Here is a 13920-nt window from a genome sequence, read left to right as displayed (position 1 = left end):
GGATTTACTTTGTGCTGGGCACTGCTTTCAATATTTAAATTTCTTAATCTTCATGAACCCTATAAAATAAGTTATCCTTATTTTTGAGTTGGAAAATCAAGCCATATGAGTCACATAATTTACTTGAGGTCATAGAGCTTGGCAGAACCCCAAACTTAAACCCTGGCATCCTGGCTTATCATGCTTCCCCTAAATATATGAATAAGCTCTTATTTTTAAAAGTTGATTAATTTGTGCATCTCATGCCTTTCAGAGACTATGAGAAGTTTCCAAGTTCTATCTTCCAAGGATAAAGAGTCCGAATTCAGAAAACTTAGATTATTTTCATTTCACTACTTTTCCAGTGGACAGGAGTGGCCTTCAGTATGCTCACCAGTAGCTAAGATGGGAGCTGCACAGAGCCCTCAGCTACGGTATCTTCCATGCCACAGAAACCAATTACTACAATCAAGGTGGATGCTGTTAACACACTCGTTATCACTGGTGTGTTGACCAGGCAGGATCTGTTCCAGAGACATTTATCCTGCTTTTCTCTTCCCATCTGCAGGGCCCATCCAGTCTCTGCATTTTGCATGAAAAGACAGACTGAATCTCATCTAGAGGAGAGTGCTTGTACTAGCGGTAGAAACTATGGCATGTGCGGTGCAGACAGGAGATGCAGTGGTTTGCAGTGAGGGAGAGACTTGAGGGAGGACTAGTTACTGAAAATATTGGAAGTGATATCATGAGGAAGACGAATTAGACTGAGGACAGCCTGAGCTGTTGAATAGAGGCCCCAGAGAGATATTCTGGATCAATGTAAGAAATCACCCTTTGAAAGAGGTCTCTAAACACGGATTTGCCTGAGAAGTGGTAGCTCCCCTAGCACTAAAGGTATCAAACGAGTTGGATAAACACTTGGGAAGCATGTTACACAGAACATACTATTATTGGTTAGAAAGTCACACCAGATGGCTTTTGTTTTGAAGATTCCATTATTTATTAATTTGGGAGAGAAAAAGAGACAGTGGAGGGAGGTGCAGAGGGAGAGGAAGAAGCAGATTTGGCACTGAGCACGGAGCCCAGTGCCAGGCTAGATCCCATGACCCCAAGATCACAACCCAAGTCAAGATCAAGAGTCCCATCCTCAACCAATGGAGCCACCCAGGTGCCCCACACAGATGACTTTTATGGACTTTACAACCCTGAAAGTCTTGATTTCAGTTCTGCTCACTCACATGATCACTCTATTTTCTACTATAACTCAGGTCAGTTTTCAACTTGTGTTGTTTCTATTTTTGCTTTTCTCCAGCCTGTAAAATAGATTCCTCTTTTTTGGTCCATAGCCCCAAACTACATAATTTTTCCAAAAGGACACAAGGACCCTGCCTCTATTATCCACATTCCGTAACCCTCTCATAATCTAATATACAAAAATAAATAAATAAACAGTGTTACAGGAGAATGGTATTTTATACAATCTAGGTATGCCATAAATGTATGCATACATATGAAATACATATAAATATAAAAAAAACCACAAAGAGTTCAGTTGTAGAGGTAATAAAACATAGTTCCTTAGAATTGGGGAGTCATTCTCATTGATGGAAAATTTGAGGAAACAAAATTACTTGGATGAAATCATTTGAGCCAAACAAGTTTTTCCAGAACTAAAGCAAGGCAAACAAACAAACAAACAAACAAACAAAAAACAAAACAAAACAGTAGAATTGGACCTGAATACAGTTAGGGAAAAGGTATAGGGAATACTTTTATAGCTAGATAGGTTTGCATAATATCTGTCATTCATCTAGGAGTCTCTTAACCTTCTCATATCTAGACATTTTTTTTATAATTTTTTTTCCAATTTATTTATTTTCAGAAAAACAGTATTCATTATTTTTTCACCACACCCAGTGCTCCATGCAAGCCGTGCCCTCTATAATACCCACCACCTGGTACCCCAACCTCCCACCCCCCCCACTTCAAACCCCTCAGATTGTTTTTCAGAGTCTAGTCTCTCGTGGTTCACCTCCCCTTCCAATTTACCCAAATTTCTTAAGGAGCACCAAGCCTTGTTTGATTGCCGACAGCAAAACTGATTTGAAAATACACTAACTGTGGAGTGACTGAGTTATGTAGGTGTTAGTGTTAGTGATCAAGTTTGTATGAATCTAGTTTGCTCTAAGTAAAATCTATACAGGCAAAAATCTATACAAACCATTTCCTACTAAGATCTAACTTGATAACCAGTCTTTTTTTTTTTTTTTTAATTTCACAGACTTAGGAGCTTCTTACTAATAACAAAATAATTAATTATTTCACTATTGCCTATCCAATAAAGGCAAAAATATAACATCAGGGCAACCTTGTAATTCCAAGATGTCTGCCTTCAGTCCCAGAGGGTTGGCATAATCCAACTCGTTTGATACCTTTAGTGGTAGGGGAGCTACCACTTCTCAGGCAAATCCGTGTTTAGAGACCTCTTTCAAAAAGGGCCATGAAGAAGCATTCTGAGCTTTCCTAAGAAGCCATCTGAATACTTCTAATGGTCAGAACAACACTGGAAGGTAGGGTGGATGCTGAGCCTTGGAGTTGCTCTGCATCTAATTATATTTCTTATTACGGCACAGGTGCAACTCAGGGCTCCCACGGCTTAAACTTCAGCTCATTTACTTACTTTTTGTTTGTTTAAAAATATCAACATAGGTAGCAATCAGAGTTAGTGATCGAGGAGCAGGAGGAACCAGAAAAGACAAGTATTAAGTCCAAACTAGAGAAGGTATTGAGCTTTAGAAGTGTTGGTTTATAAAGATAAATTTTTCATGTCCATTAGAACTTGCTTACCTGCTGCTAATGTCTGTCCTGATCCTGACGCGCTGGTTACACAACCAACTGAATTGCAGAGAGAAATAGTAAAGTTGTATATCCTATAAGGTTTTAGTTCTTTTACAATGTAAGACAGTTCTTCGGATTTAGCAGTGTACAACACCTTTAAGGCAAAAAAAAAAAAAAATCAAATAATAGATAAACAGTGTGAGAAACATAACCTTGGCAGTCAAGAGTCCATGAATCCAGTCATGTTCTATGAATTCAGATAGAGGAATTATTGCCAACCACTATTAGGAAAGGGATTTTTTTTTTTAAGAATTTCAACAAGCTAGGATTTAATTGATAATTGTACAATCACACTGTTTTATGAGGTAATAATCCAGTTCCTGAGTGGATAAATGAGGAAACCAAGTTATTGCCTCATAAAACAGCATGGTGGTATGGTTATTGTCACCAATGGTAGAGATAAAGGATGGCGACATTGTCATTGTTATCATGAAAAAGTCGAAATAAAACCATGGGGCTTGGCCCAAACTAAACCCACATAGAAATACCCACATGTTATTTGTGGAGCTAGTAGAGAAAAACATCACTATGTTAAATCAATTCCATCATTTTCTTGAAAGAAAAAAGCCACAAAAGAAAAGGAAAAGAAGGAAACACATTACTGAGCATCCACATGAGGTCAATTCTCAATTATCTTTCTTATATAAATAAGCATATGCAGATTAGATCAAACAGTTTCATTTTCTGAAATATTGTCTTTATCATGCAATTTCAAATGAGAATAGCAGATTTGAGCAAAGGAGAGAAACTCCATAGTCTATAAACAAATAATTAAACAACTATCACTGAGTATTGGTCCCATCATTATAACTAGAAATGATCAAAAGCAACCATGTAAGTTTACTTCGTTTATAGATTCAGAAAGCACTGGAAATTATATTCACGATAAAAGTCATTGAAACAAAGAGTATGACACTAAGCATTAGTATAAAACTTTTTTTTCCTAAGGGATGTTGATATACATTCATATCAAATAATCTTCCATAAATATAAATGCAGGTAACTGTAAAGGTTAGTAACATTTGAAGTAAGTTTCTAGATATTTTCACTATAGAAATAAGATAAAATTCATTTGGAATATTTGCCTGGGTATTCACTTTAAAATTTCATGACCTAAATGAGTAGTTCTAGGAAACAGTGTGCATGGAATATAAGCTATATAATTTATAAAACATTTTTCAGAAATAAAGGTGATTTCAAAGATTATAAAAATCTAGGAATAATTTAAAACTTTGGTACTATTTCCTTACCACTACAATTAGAAATCAGAAAAACATCAAACACCAAATTGTAAGTACTTTATGTTTCTAATTCTAAAGTTGTTATTGAGGGACTGAGGATATAAAATTTTCTTTTCTGTTCAATGTGACTTTAATTTTTCCACAAAAAGTAAAACTTTGAAGTGAGTAAAATTTATTGAATATTGCTATAAAATTTATCCCATTTAGAACAACCTATGTGGGATTAATGTAGATTTTTAGAAAATGAAATTGTTTTCCACATAAAATATAATAAAGTGGTTCTTATTTTAAGGAAAATGTAGTAAAAATATATAGCAGAATATTATACAGCCATAAAAAGGAATGAGATCCTGACATTTATGACAACATGGATGGACCTAGAGGATATTAAGCTAAGTAAAATAAGTCAGTCTGAGAAAGACAAATACTATATGATTTCTCTCATATGTGGAATCTAAAAAAAAATGAATAAAGAACAAACAAAAAGCAAAATCAGACCTGCAAATACAGAGAACAAACTGATGGTTGCCAAAGAGAAAGTGTGGAGGGATGGACAACATGGGGGACACAGGCTTCCAGTTATGGAACCCATAAAACATGGGAATAAAAGGCACAGCAAAGAGAATATGCTTAATGGTATTGTAACAGCATTGTGTGGTGACAGCTGGTAGCTACATTTACGGTTAACATAATGTAACATATAGAGAAGTTGAATCATTTTGTAGTACACCTGAAACTAATGTAATATTGTATCAACTATACTCAATCACACACACACACAAATCAAAATGAAGTATTCCCTATTTCATTTAGGATGTTGGGTCATTTTTTGAACAAACTATTCTGTGGAACAAGAACACAAAAAGAAATACTACAAGAAATAGAAAATGTAGATTAATACTAATTTTGATGGACTTCTATTTCTCTACATATAGTTGTTAGAAATCACATGATTTAAAAAAAGACATTTACCTTAAAGCTTGGGCACATAAAATAATCACTCAAATAAACTTTGTCTTTATTGTATATATAATCATTTTATAAGACTTAAAGGACCAACTTAATTAAAAATTTTCTTTGGGATAAATCTTTAAGGAAGTAGATAGAACTCCACAGAAGCCTGAAATCCTACCTGATAATATCCCCACTTCTATATATTTCCTTGCACCATTCTTAGTCAAAGTTTCTGTAACAATTATTTTACAGTAGGCCTTCCCTAGAAATTTTGGCTATTTTTTTTAACCAAGCTTATAATAAGACACACTCAGGTCACTGTGGATACAAATTTAATTATCGAGAAGGTGAAGATTTTGACTTTGCCACTCATGATTTCACTTTCTTGACTATATGACTAGGTAGATGGATATATGTAGGGGAGAGAAAGCATAAGAAAGAGAAAAAGTGACATATCTATATCCTTATTTCAACTTGGCCACAAAGAAAGGACTTTTAAACAAAACATGTGCATATACATAATTTTTGTCACTAATAAAAAAGCAATATTTTCCTGCTCCACTGAATAACAAAAATATCTTTTTAAAAGTTTAATGTAGTCTTATCTCACTAATAATAATCACTAATAGGATCTAATATTTGTCAAGCTCTTTTTTTAAAAAAAATTATTTATTTATTTGCTAGAGACTCAGCGAGGGGGGGAACACAAGTAATGGGAATGGAAAAGAGAGAAACAGACTCCCTGCTGAGCAGGGAGCCTGATGCAGGGCTCAACGTGGGGCTTGATCCCAGAATCCTGGGATCATGACCTGAGCCCAAGGCAGACACTTAACAACTGAGCTGCCCAGGCGCCTGTGCCAAGCTCTTTAAACTCCACAAAAACCATGTAGATGAGGAGAAATGGTTTTCCTATTTTACAGATGAGTAAAACCTGAAGTACAGAGATGTGTGGAAGGCTAGCAATTGACAGAAGCGGGATATGAACAAAAAATTAACTTCTGAGGCTTTATCTTTAGGAACTATGTTTTTTTCTTATTTTTGTTTCTTAGACTAGAATACCATACTGCAGGTAATAGTTGCTTTGAAGCTATGTTTTAGGAAGAAATAATAGTTTACAAACCAAAAGAACAGCAGCAACAACAACAATAAAACATCAATGATAAATACGATATAATATTAAGGACCACATGAAGCAGTTGCAGCTGTAAATTTACCTTAAATCCTATGATACCCTGAATTGGTAGACTAAGTCATTTAAGTTATGAGGTATGTGTAAAGCTACCTCTGCATTTATCACCTGAGACAGATGCAACTTAGTCAGCACTTATTCTCAGACTAATGAAAAAGTAAAACAAGGAATCATAAATTATTTGTTGGTTCTTCTTCTAGTTTTGTTTTGTAAACATGTCCTGTCTACTGAAGAGCCTCAGAAATTTTAGCAAACCTATTGGTGATGGGTTGAAGAAAGTCTCCCCCAAATCCTTTCCTACCTAGTACCTCAGAGAGTGAACTTATTTGGAAATTGGGTCTTTGCAGATATAATTAATTATACTATCATGGATTGAAGGTGGGTCTTCAGTACAAGGGATATATTTATAGAAGAATGGAGAGGGATACACAGATACAGAAGAGACAGCAATGCAGAGAAGAAGGCCATGTGAAGAGCGGCAGAGACTGGAGTTATGCTACACCAAACCAAGGAACCCAAGGAACTACCAGAAGCTCGAAGAGGTAAGGAAGGAATCTCCTGGACAGCCTTCAGAGGGAAAATGGTCCTACCAACACTCTGACTTCAGACTCTGGCCCTCCATTAAAAAAATAAACTTCTGTTGTTTTACATCACTTAGTTTATGGTTGTTACTGCAGTCCCAGGAAACTAATACAATGGGGTACAAACGTCTGGCTCCTTGACTTATTTAGGACAAACTGATAGAGTCATTTCAGCTCCAAAACCACTCAGAGGATCAGCTTAGACCCTTCTGTCACTGCCTCACAATTCAGCTTCTTATTCTGCTCAATCCTGCAACTCTTACTATTTTCCGTGTGTTGTTTCTGAGAATATTCCCCAATAAATCTGTGCTCAATCCTCTCCACAATATCTGTTTCCCAGAGAACTTGACCTAAGTTAGTGACAGCAGGAGTGCCCTAGGAAGGAGATTCTAAAATGATATTTTGGAGCTAGATAACCAACCAGCTGGCTGCCAAAGATCACCTCGTCACAGGGAGTGAGCAGAGTACCGATGGCTCCCAGCGTACACCAATGATTCTTAATCTCATTAGTGGTGAACTGGATGACTTACCAGTGGAAGGAAGTTCACTGGTTTGGTGGAACTGCAAGTTATATGGATTATTTTGGGGAAAGTAGGAATTATAAGGACCAAGGAATCAGGTAGCTCTTGCTGGGTGCTATTAATGCATTGAAGAAAGACAATATCTGAAGGTCACCAATTCAAAGCAAACTGTGAAAACCTCCTCGGCAGTATTGGTTCTCCAAATTAAGAGCATCCTATTAAATGAATTAGAGAAGCAAAACATGACAGATATGTAGAGGTCCTGATAAGTATTATATGCTCCAAAGAATAAGTGATCAAGTTTTTTAAAAATTAAGTGTCTGCCACATCGGTAAAAATTTTAAGGGTCCATTGGCCCAAGACATGCTAGGATAGCCTTCCCAAAATAAAGGTAAAATTATTGCAATTTTCACTTACTACTAGTAGGAAAGAAACAGAATGTCCTGAATGCCTTCTTACATTCTGAAGAGAACATATTCCACATCTAGGAATACTATTCTTGATCAAGGTACTGAATACTGCGGAGTACCACCAACTATGAGTGTCCCCCACAGCTGGAGAGAAATCTCCACAGGCCAATCCTGTGCTGCAAGCAGTCAAAAAATTGGGGACATAAAGCCTATCAGGTCCTGTGGTATCACAGGTAACTACAGAGGGAAAAGATGTTGTGAGACATCTGTGGCAAGCCCTCAATGAGAGAATCACAAGATAGACTCACAAGATGTGGAGCAAGGTCACTCACACAACGGAAATTAAACACCATTTGCGAGAGAGCTCCTGGCCGGCTAGTAGGCCTTGGTAAAAGCAGAGAATCTGACAATCAACATTAAATGGCCATGCAGCAGAGCTACCCTTCATGAGCTGAGTTCTGTCAGACAAGCCATGTCTTAAGAGGAAGTTGGTCCAACAGAAATTCATCATGAAATGGTAGGCAATATCTGGTAACAGGCATCGGCAGAGTCAGGAATAATATCCTGCGCAAGCAGGTTGTCTGAAACCCCAGGTCAGTTACCACCGTACACTGCTCAATCTCAGCTCATACCTGTGATTTCTCAGACTTCCCTCAGGAGCTGAGACACTAGAAAAATGGGACTTGCTTCACAGGTAGGTGGTCTTAGTGTGGCTGCAAGTCAAACATGGGTGGTGGATGCTCTATAGCCCCACCCAAGGATGGCCCAAAACTCCAGCAGTAAGAAGAAATCTGCTCAACGGCCAAAACTTCAGGCAGTGCATCTGGCCATCCATTTTGTGTAGAAAGGGAAGGGTCCAAAGATAGAACACCTCCCAACTATATGGCAGTGACCTGAATGTATTGGTTATGGGCATGGTGGCGGGGACGGAAGAGGACTAGAAGATCAGGAACCAGGAATACTGGGAAAGAAGAATGTGATGGACCCCCGGGAGAGACTGTTACATGTGAAGACTGCTTATATCGTGCTAATGCCCGCCAAAGAGGGTCTTCCTCAACAGAGGTGCTAAACAGCCAAGTACACAGAATGACTTGCCCACCTAACATCAGCCACTTCTGTCATTGTCCACCATCATGCTGGTAAAATAGGTTAATGGAGTACATTGACCAAAACATAAACTGGAGAGAAACAAGAACCTCTCCTCCTCCAGGATTATCATATACAAATCAAGTGACTTAGTCCATGTACACAATAAAGGCTTCATAGTTAGCTATGGTTATTATCCTCACTACTGCTGGCTGGAGTATGAATTACTAGAAGACACTGCATATCCCAAACCTTGACCCTGTTAACCTTTGCTGTAAGTTGTGATAAACCCATTCCTCAGAATTCTCTTCTCCTTGGAAACAGAAATATGCAAAATGTACATAGAAGACATTCTTATCAATGTTATCTATATTTTCAAAAGAATTAATAGAAATATCAACTGATGGTAGGTTGGTTGAATACATGATTGTAAGCCCAAATAACATGCAGTGTACAACCACTGAAAGTGAGCTCCTTACAAGATATTTAAGGGTAGATGTTAAGTGTAGAAAGCAGATTTTATTAAACAAAATTATATCTATTTTGTTTTAATACAAGCTTAAGTTAGAAAAATAAGTGATAGAAATAGTGCCTTGTACACATGGTATTACATTAAGAAACAATGCCACAGGTAAGGAATATATAAGGGAGAATTTGGTCATAGAATTCTGCAAAATCAGAAAATGTCAAAAGGAATAGAATTCCATTCTAAATACTAATACCTGTGACAATGCTGCCGGAAGAGATTGCTGAGGTGACTGTTCGGAAACCATATTGACCTTATACCCCACAACTTCTCCTCTTGTTGCATTCTCTGCTGGCTTCTCCCAGGACACATTGAGGGAGTGAGGTGAGAGCGGGGAGACGGAAGGAGGGGTCATGAATGCCGGCACTGTCAACGACAAGAACACAGGCAGACAATGCACGCTGTACCTACAGGTCTCCAGATGGAACTCATACACCTACTCTTGTTTCTGACATAACCTTGTTCCTTACATAATATCCTGATTTCTAAACATCAAAGATTATACGGGTGTTTAAAGAAGGTAGTTGCCTTTTTTTTTTTTTCCTGCAAGGATGTTCTCTACCCTAATATTCCTTGCAAAGATATTTTCGATCTACAAAAGAAAAATCATTTAGGAATTGGCTTATTTTCATCAAGATAACTACTAGATATGGTAGGAAACCATAGGTATTATGAAGCATTTGAAAGGAGAAGTCATCAAAACTGAATCTTAGTCCACAGAGTCCAGAACAATGTATAGTGACATATTGGATTTTTGATGTAGAGATGTCTTTCACCAAGCCACACTGATACAGCTTGGAGAATATTACTCCTCAGTCTTTCACCGAGCCACATTGATACGGCTTGGAGAATATTACTCCTCAGAAAGAGGTAAATTTAAAATGTTCTAAATAACCCCAAAGAAATTTTTAAAGTTTTCAATAAATCTTGCTTGAAATGTTCAGAGTATATACGCACATACATTCTCCCCCTGCCATCCTTGAGATCTTAATATGGATTTTAAATGTGCTAACCAAAGGTGTATTATCAAAGGACCTCATTGCACGTTCAGTAGCCAGTGACCCATAAGATTATGAGGGTCCAGTATTGCATTTTCACCCATTACTTTTCATTTCTGACCTTGATTTTCCCCTTCCAGAACGCCATGGCTCATCACTTGTGCTATCATGGCACTATTATTTGTCCAAGATGGCTGGCAGTCATTAAGAGATGCTCAAGCACAATGCACATTTTATTCATGAAATGATTCCCTTGGACATCAACCTAAAGCTACCCTTATCCTCCCACAGTCCTAACAGTTCCAATTTAAATCAGGACTTGGGTTTCTTTGAATATCCATAGATTCAAAGCATAACAAAGGTATCTTTTTTTGGTTAAAGGCTCATGATATTTGAAGTGTTTTAATGATATTGAAGGGGGGGTAAAAATATATCATTTGCTATAGTGAAGATATCTTAAGAAAATTAAAAATTTTACTCTCCTTCCTTACCATATTGCAAACCGTTTATAAACAAATTTGTGAATTATAGATATTGTGAATTATAGATATTGATATCCAGGATTCTATCCTTAGGATGGAATCTAGTACCTAGATTTGCTTTGGAGAGAGAAATAAAAACAAAATAAAATTTGTGAAATTGGTATCATTATCTCTTTCAATGAACATAAATTGTGCTGAATTTGGAGCAAGATATAACATACTGCCAACCCACTTCAGGAATGAAAACCAATTACGATTTTTGGCAAACATTCCCCAAAGAGTATGACTATAGTTATTTTTCCCCTTTGAAGTAATAGCTAAGGCATTTATTTTTTTCCCCCTGAAACTTACTGCAAGTTCTTTATGACCTTGAGATATTTACATAACCAACCAATATAGTCAATTTTTCCTTGGCCTCTATAAATTTATAATTCTTGCTTTTAAAAATGTACTTTAGTGCTGCTGACTTTCATTTGGGGTAGTATTTTCATTTGGGAATCTTCAAAGTAGAGTTCAAAGCATTTTTCTTCACCTGATTCTCCCGTTCTTTCTGAAGTCCAGGCAGAAGACACACTTCCAGCCATGTTCACAGCCAAGACTCGAAACTCATACTTGGTGTATGGCTCCAAGGCAGTGATGGTTGTGGCTGTTTGAGGAGAGTTTAGTGCATTTTCATTGGCTGATTCTGCAAGTGGGTGAGGGCTGAACCAGCCACTGCTCTGAAAAACTCGACTTTCTGCTGACGTGGTTTCTCCATCGGACTTCATTTTTTTCATGTAGAGTTCATATCTTATAATTATCCCTAGAAAGGTGAAATAGTGAACAAAGAAGACTCATCAGACGGTTTTGGGGGTGTTGTGGGCTTAGGCTGACTAAAAAGTACCAGCTTTGCATTGTTTCTGACTAGAATACCTGTCCATTTCTTCAGTAATCTCGATGATGGGACTTGTAAAAGACAACAACTGATGGATAGATGCGTGTGTGTGATACTGCTCAAACATGTTCATGGGAAAAACAAACCAAAATGGAATGCATAAACACAAAATAGCTTTAACTTACTACAGGTAAATTCAATCCCTTTCAGAATGAATGATCATAATTTCTACTAAGAATTGCTTTTGTGGGGAACACATTTGATCATTATACCTCCAATTTATATACTTTCAAATTTGGGTATTTAATTTTATTATCTATTTAACACAATCTCTTACTATATAAGTATTAGAATATTAAACTTGACTTCTACCTAGTCTTCTCAAATAACTTTAAAAGTCTAAGAAAAGAGGTTTTGCCATCGTACGTACATGATATTAATTACTAAAAATCTATGAATTTGTGTCTGGCCTATATAACCAAGGGTTCAATTGTATGAAGACAAAAAATTAACTTAATGGAATCAGCTAGCCTATATACATATTTTTTGTATTATTTTATATCCTTTTCTTGCTTAAAAGAGAAAATTTACTGCTTACGGGTGCCCTAACTTGTGACACAGTCAAATATAATGCATTTCATAAGTGAGTTTCAAATTAGAAACATCATTTGTGTTGTGACAGATGTCATTAAGAGCAAAGATAATATTAGCCTTTTAAGGGGCAATTTAAATGAATGGAATTTGTTATTAGATTAAAGAAATATACTTGTTCTACTAACCAGTATAAATAGTATCTGATATCTTTAGAAATTCTCAATTATTATATCCTACAGTTACAAAAATGGATACAGTTTCCAGATTCTTATTGCACAATTCCAAATGTCTAGATTCTCATTCATGTTTTGCTCAAGAATGGGAAATCTAAGGCTTGAATTCTTACCATTTGGTTCCATTGGGGGAGACCATTCTACATGAAGCTCTGTGGAACCGATCTTCCGCACCTCGGGTGCGCCCAGCCTTTGGGGAGGTGCCTGGGCAGTGATCACCGTAAGGGGTGAGCTGTGTAAACAGCCCCCACTAGTACACGCCTGAACAGAAAAACGGTACTTGGTGAACGGAACCAGATTCCAGATGGTAGCGGAAGTTTCATGACCTTCATAGGGAACACATGGTTCACTGCCACTTGAAGGGGCACAGGACAAAATATATTTCTCTATAGGACCAGAATGATTTGAAGGTGTAGTCCAGGCAAGTGTCACAGAGTCTGAGCCAACAGGAAGGATATAACTTAAGTTCAAGTTTCCTTCTGGGACCCCTGGTTTCGTCTTGTATGTGACGGGTGCGCTCCTTGTTGAACCGTGCACACTGGCCGTCTCGATGGAATAGGAATACGAAGTATATGGTGACAGCTCAGTGTCTAAGAAGTACTGAATATCTGAAATTAAAGGAAGAAAAGAGTCATATTTCAGAAATCAGTAAGGAATCATTCCTAATTGTTTTCCTATTTGTATAACTTAATCACATAAACTATACAATCTGCTCTTTTGAATAAGAGAATGGTTTGGATTTTTAAAACTGAAATAAAACAAATTCTAATTGCTTTTACTGTGCAGTGTAACATAAGAGAAGTGCCTCTTGTCATGAAAACTATTTAGAAGGTTGCTTAAACTCTTGTTCTTTCTAAAATTAATGTCTTTGGGGCACCTGGGAAGCTCAGTAGGTTAAAGTCTCAGCCTTCGGCTCAGGTCAGGATCTCAGGGTCCTGGGATCAAGCCCCGCATTGGGCTCTCTGCTCAGCAGGCAGCCTTCTTCCTCTTCTCTCTCTACCTGCCTCTCTGTCTACTTGTGATCTCTGTCTGTCAAATAAATAAAATCTTGAAAAAAATAAAATATAGTGTTGTTTTTACAGAAGATAAAAGAGAAATTTCTGGCAGTTCTCTGAAACAGAAATGGCAGTTTCTTCTATGCAACTTGTTTGCTTGTTCAATGATATTGTCCTGGACCAAGGGTTGTCAAACTGTTTCCACAGGCCACATTTGTCACCTGGCCAATACCTTTGCTGGAACTTTTTCTGAACTTCTGATCCACAGAAACAAAACTTATAAATGATTATTGTTATTTTAAACTGCAAAAATTTGGAGACATTTGTTACCATCAGTGGAGAACTGACACAGGAGAAGT

General features: G+C 37.1%; 1 protein-coding gene across 1 annotated transcript in view; it reads right to left on the bottom strand.

Annotated features, from left to right (window-relative positions):
• Positions 1 to 13920, bottom strand: part of USH2A (usherin) — a 689941-nt gene that overhangs the window by 495632 nt on the left and 180389 nt on the right. Inside the window, exons 16-19 of the mRNA XM_044266844.1 lie at positions 12680 to 13174; positions 11398 to 11667; positions 9582 to 9751; positions 2827 to 2971 (exon numbers count right to left, since the gene is read on the bottom strand). Coding sequence (XP_044122779.1) covers positions 2827 to 2971; positions 9582 to 9751; positions 11398 to 11667; positions 12680 to 13174 — 1080 coding nt within the window. The remainder of the gene's footprint in view (positions 1 to 2826; positions 2972 to 9581; positions 9752 to 11397; positions 11668 to 12679; positions 13175 to 13920) is intronic.

This window comes from Neovison vison, chromosome 10 (assembly GCF_020171115.1).
Source record: "Neovison vison isolate M4711 chromosome 10, ASM_NN_V1, whole genome shotgun sequence".
Lineage (NCBI taxonomy): Eukaryota > Metazoa > Chordata > Mammalia > Carnivora > Mustelidae > Neogale > Neogale vison.
Note: the sequence above shows the minus strand (reverse complement) of the source record. Positions and strands in the feature narration are given on the sequence as shown.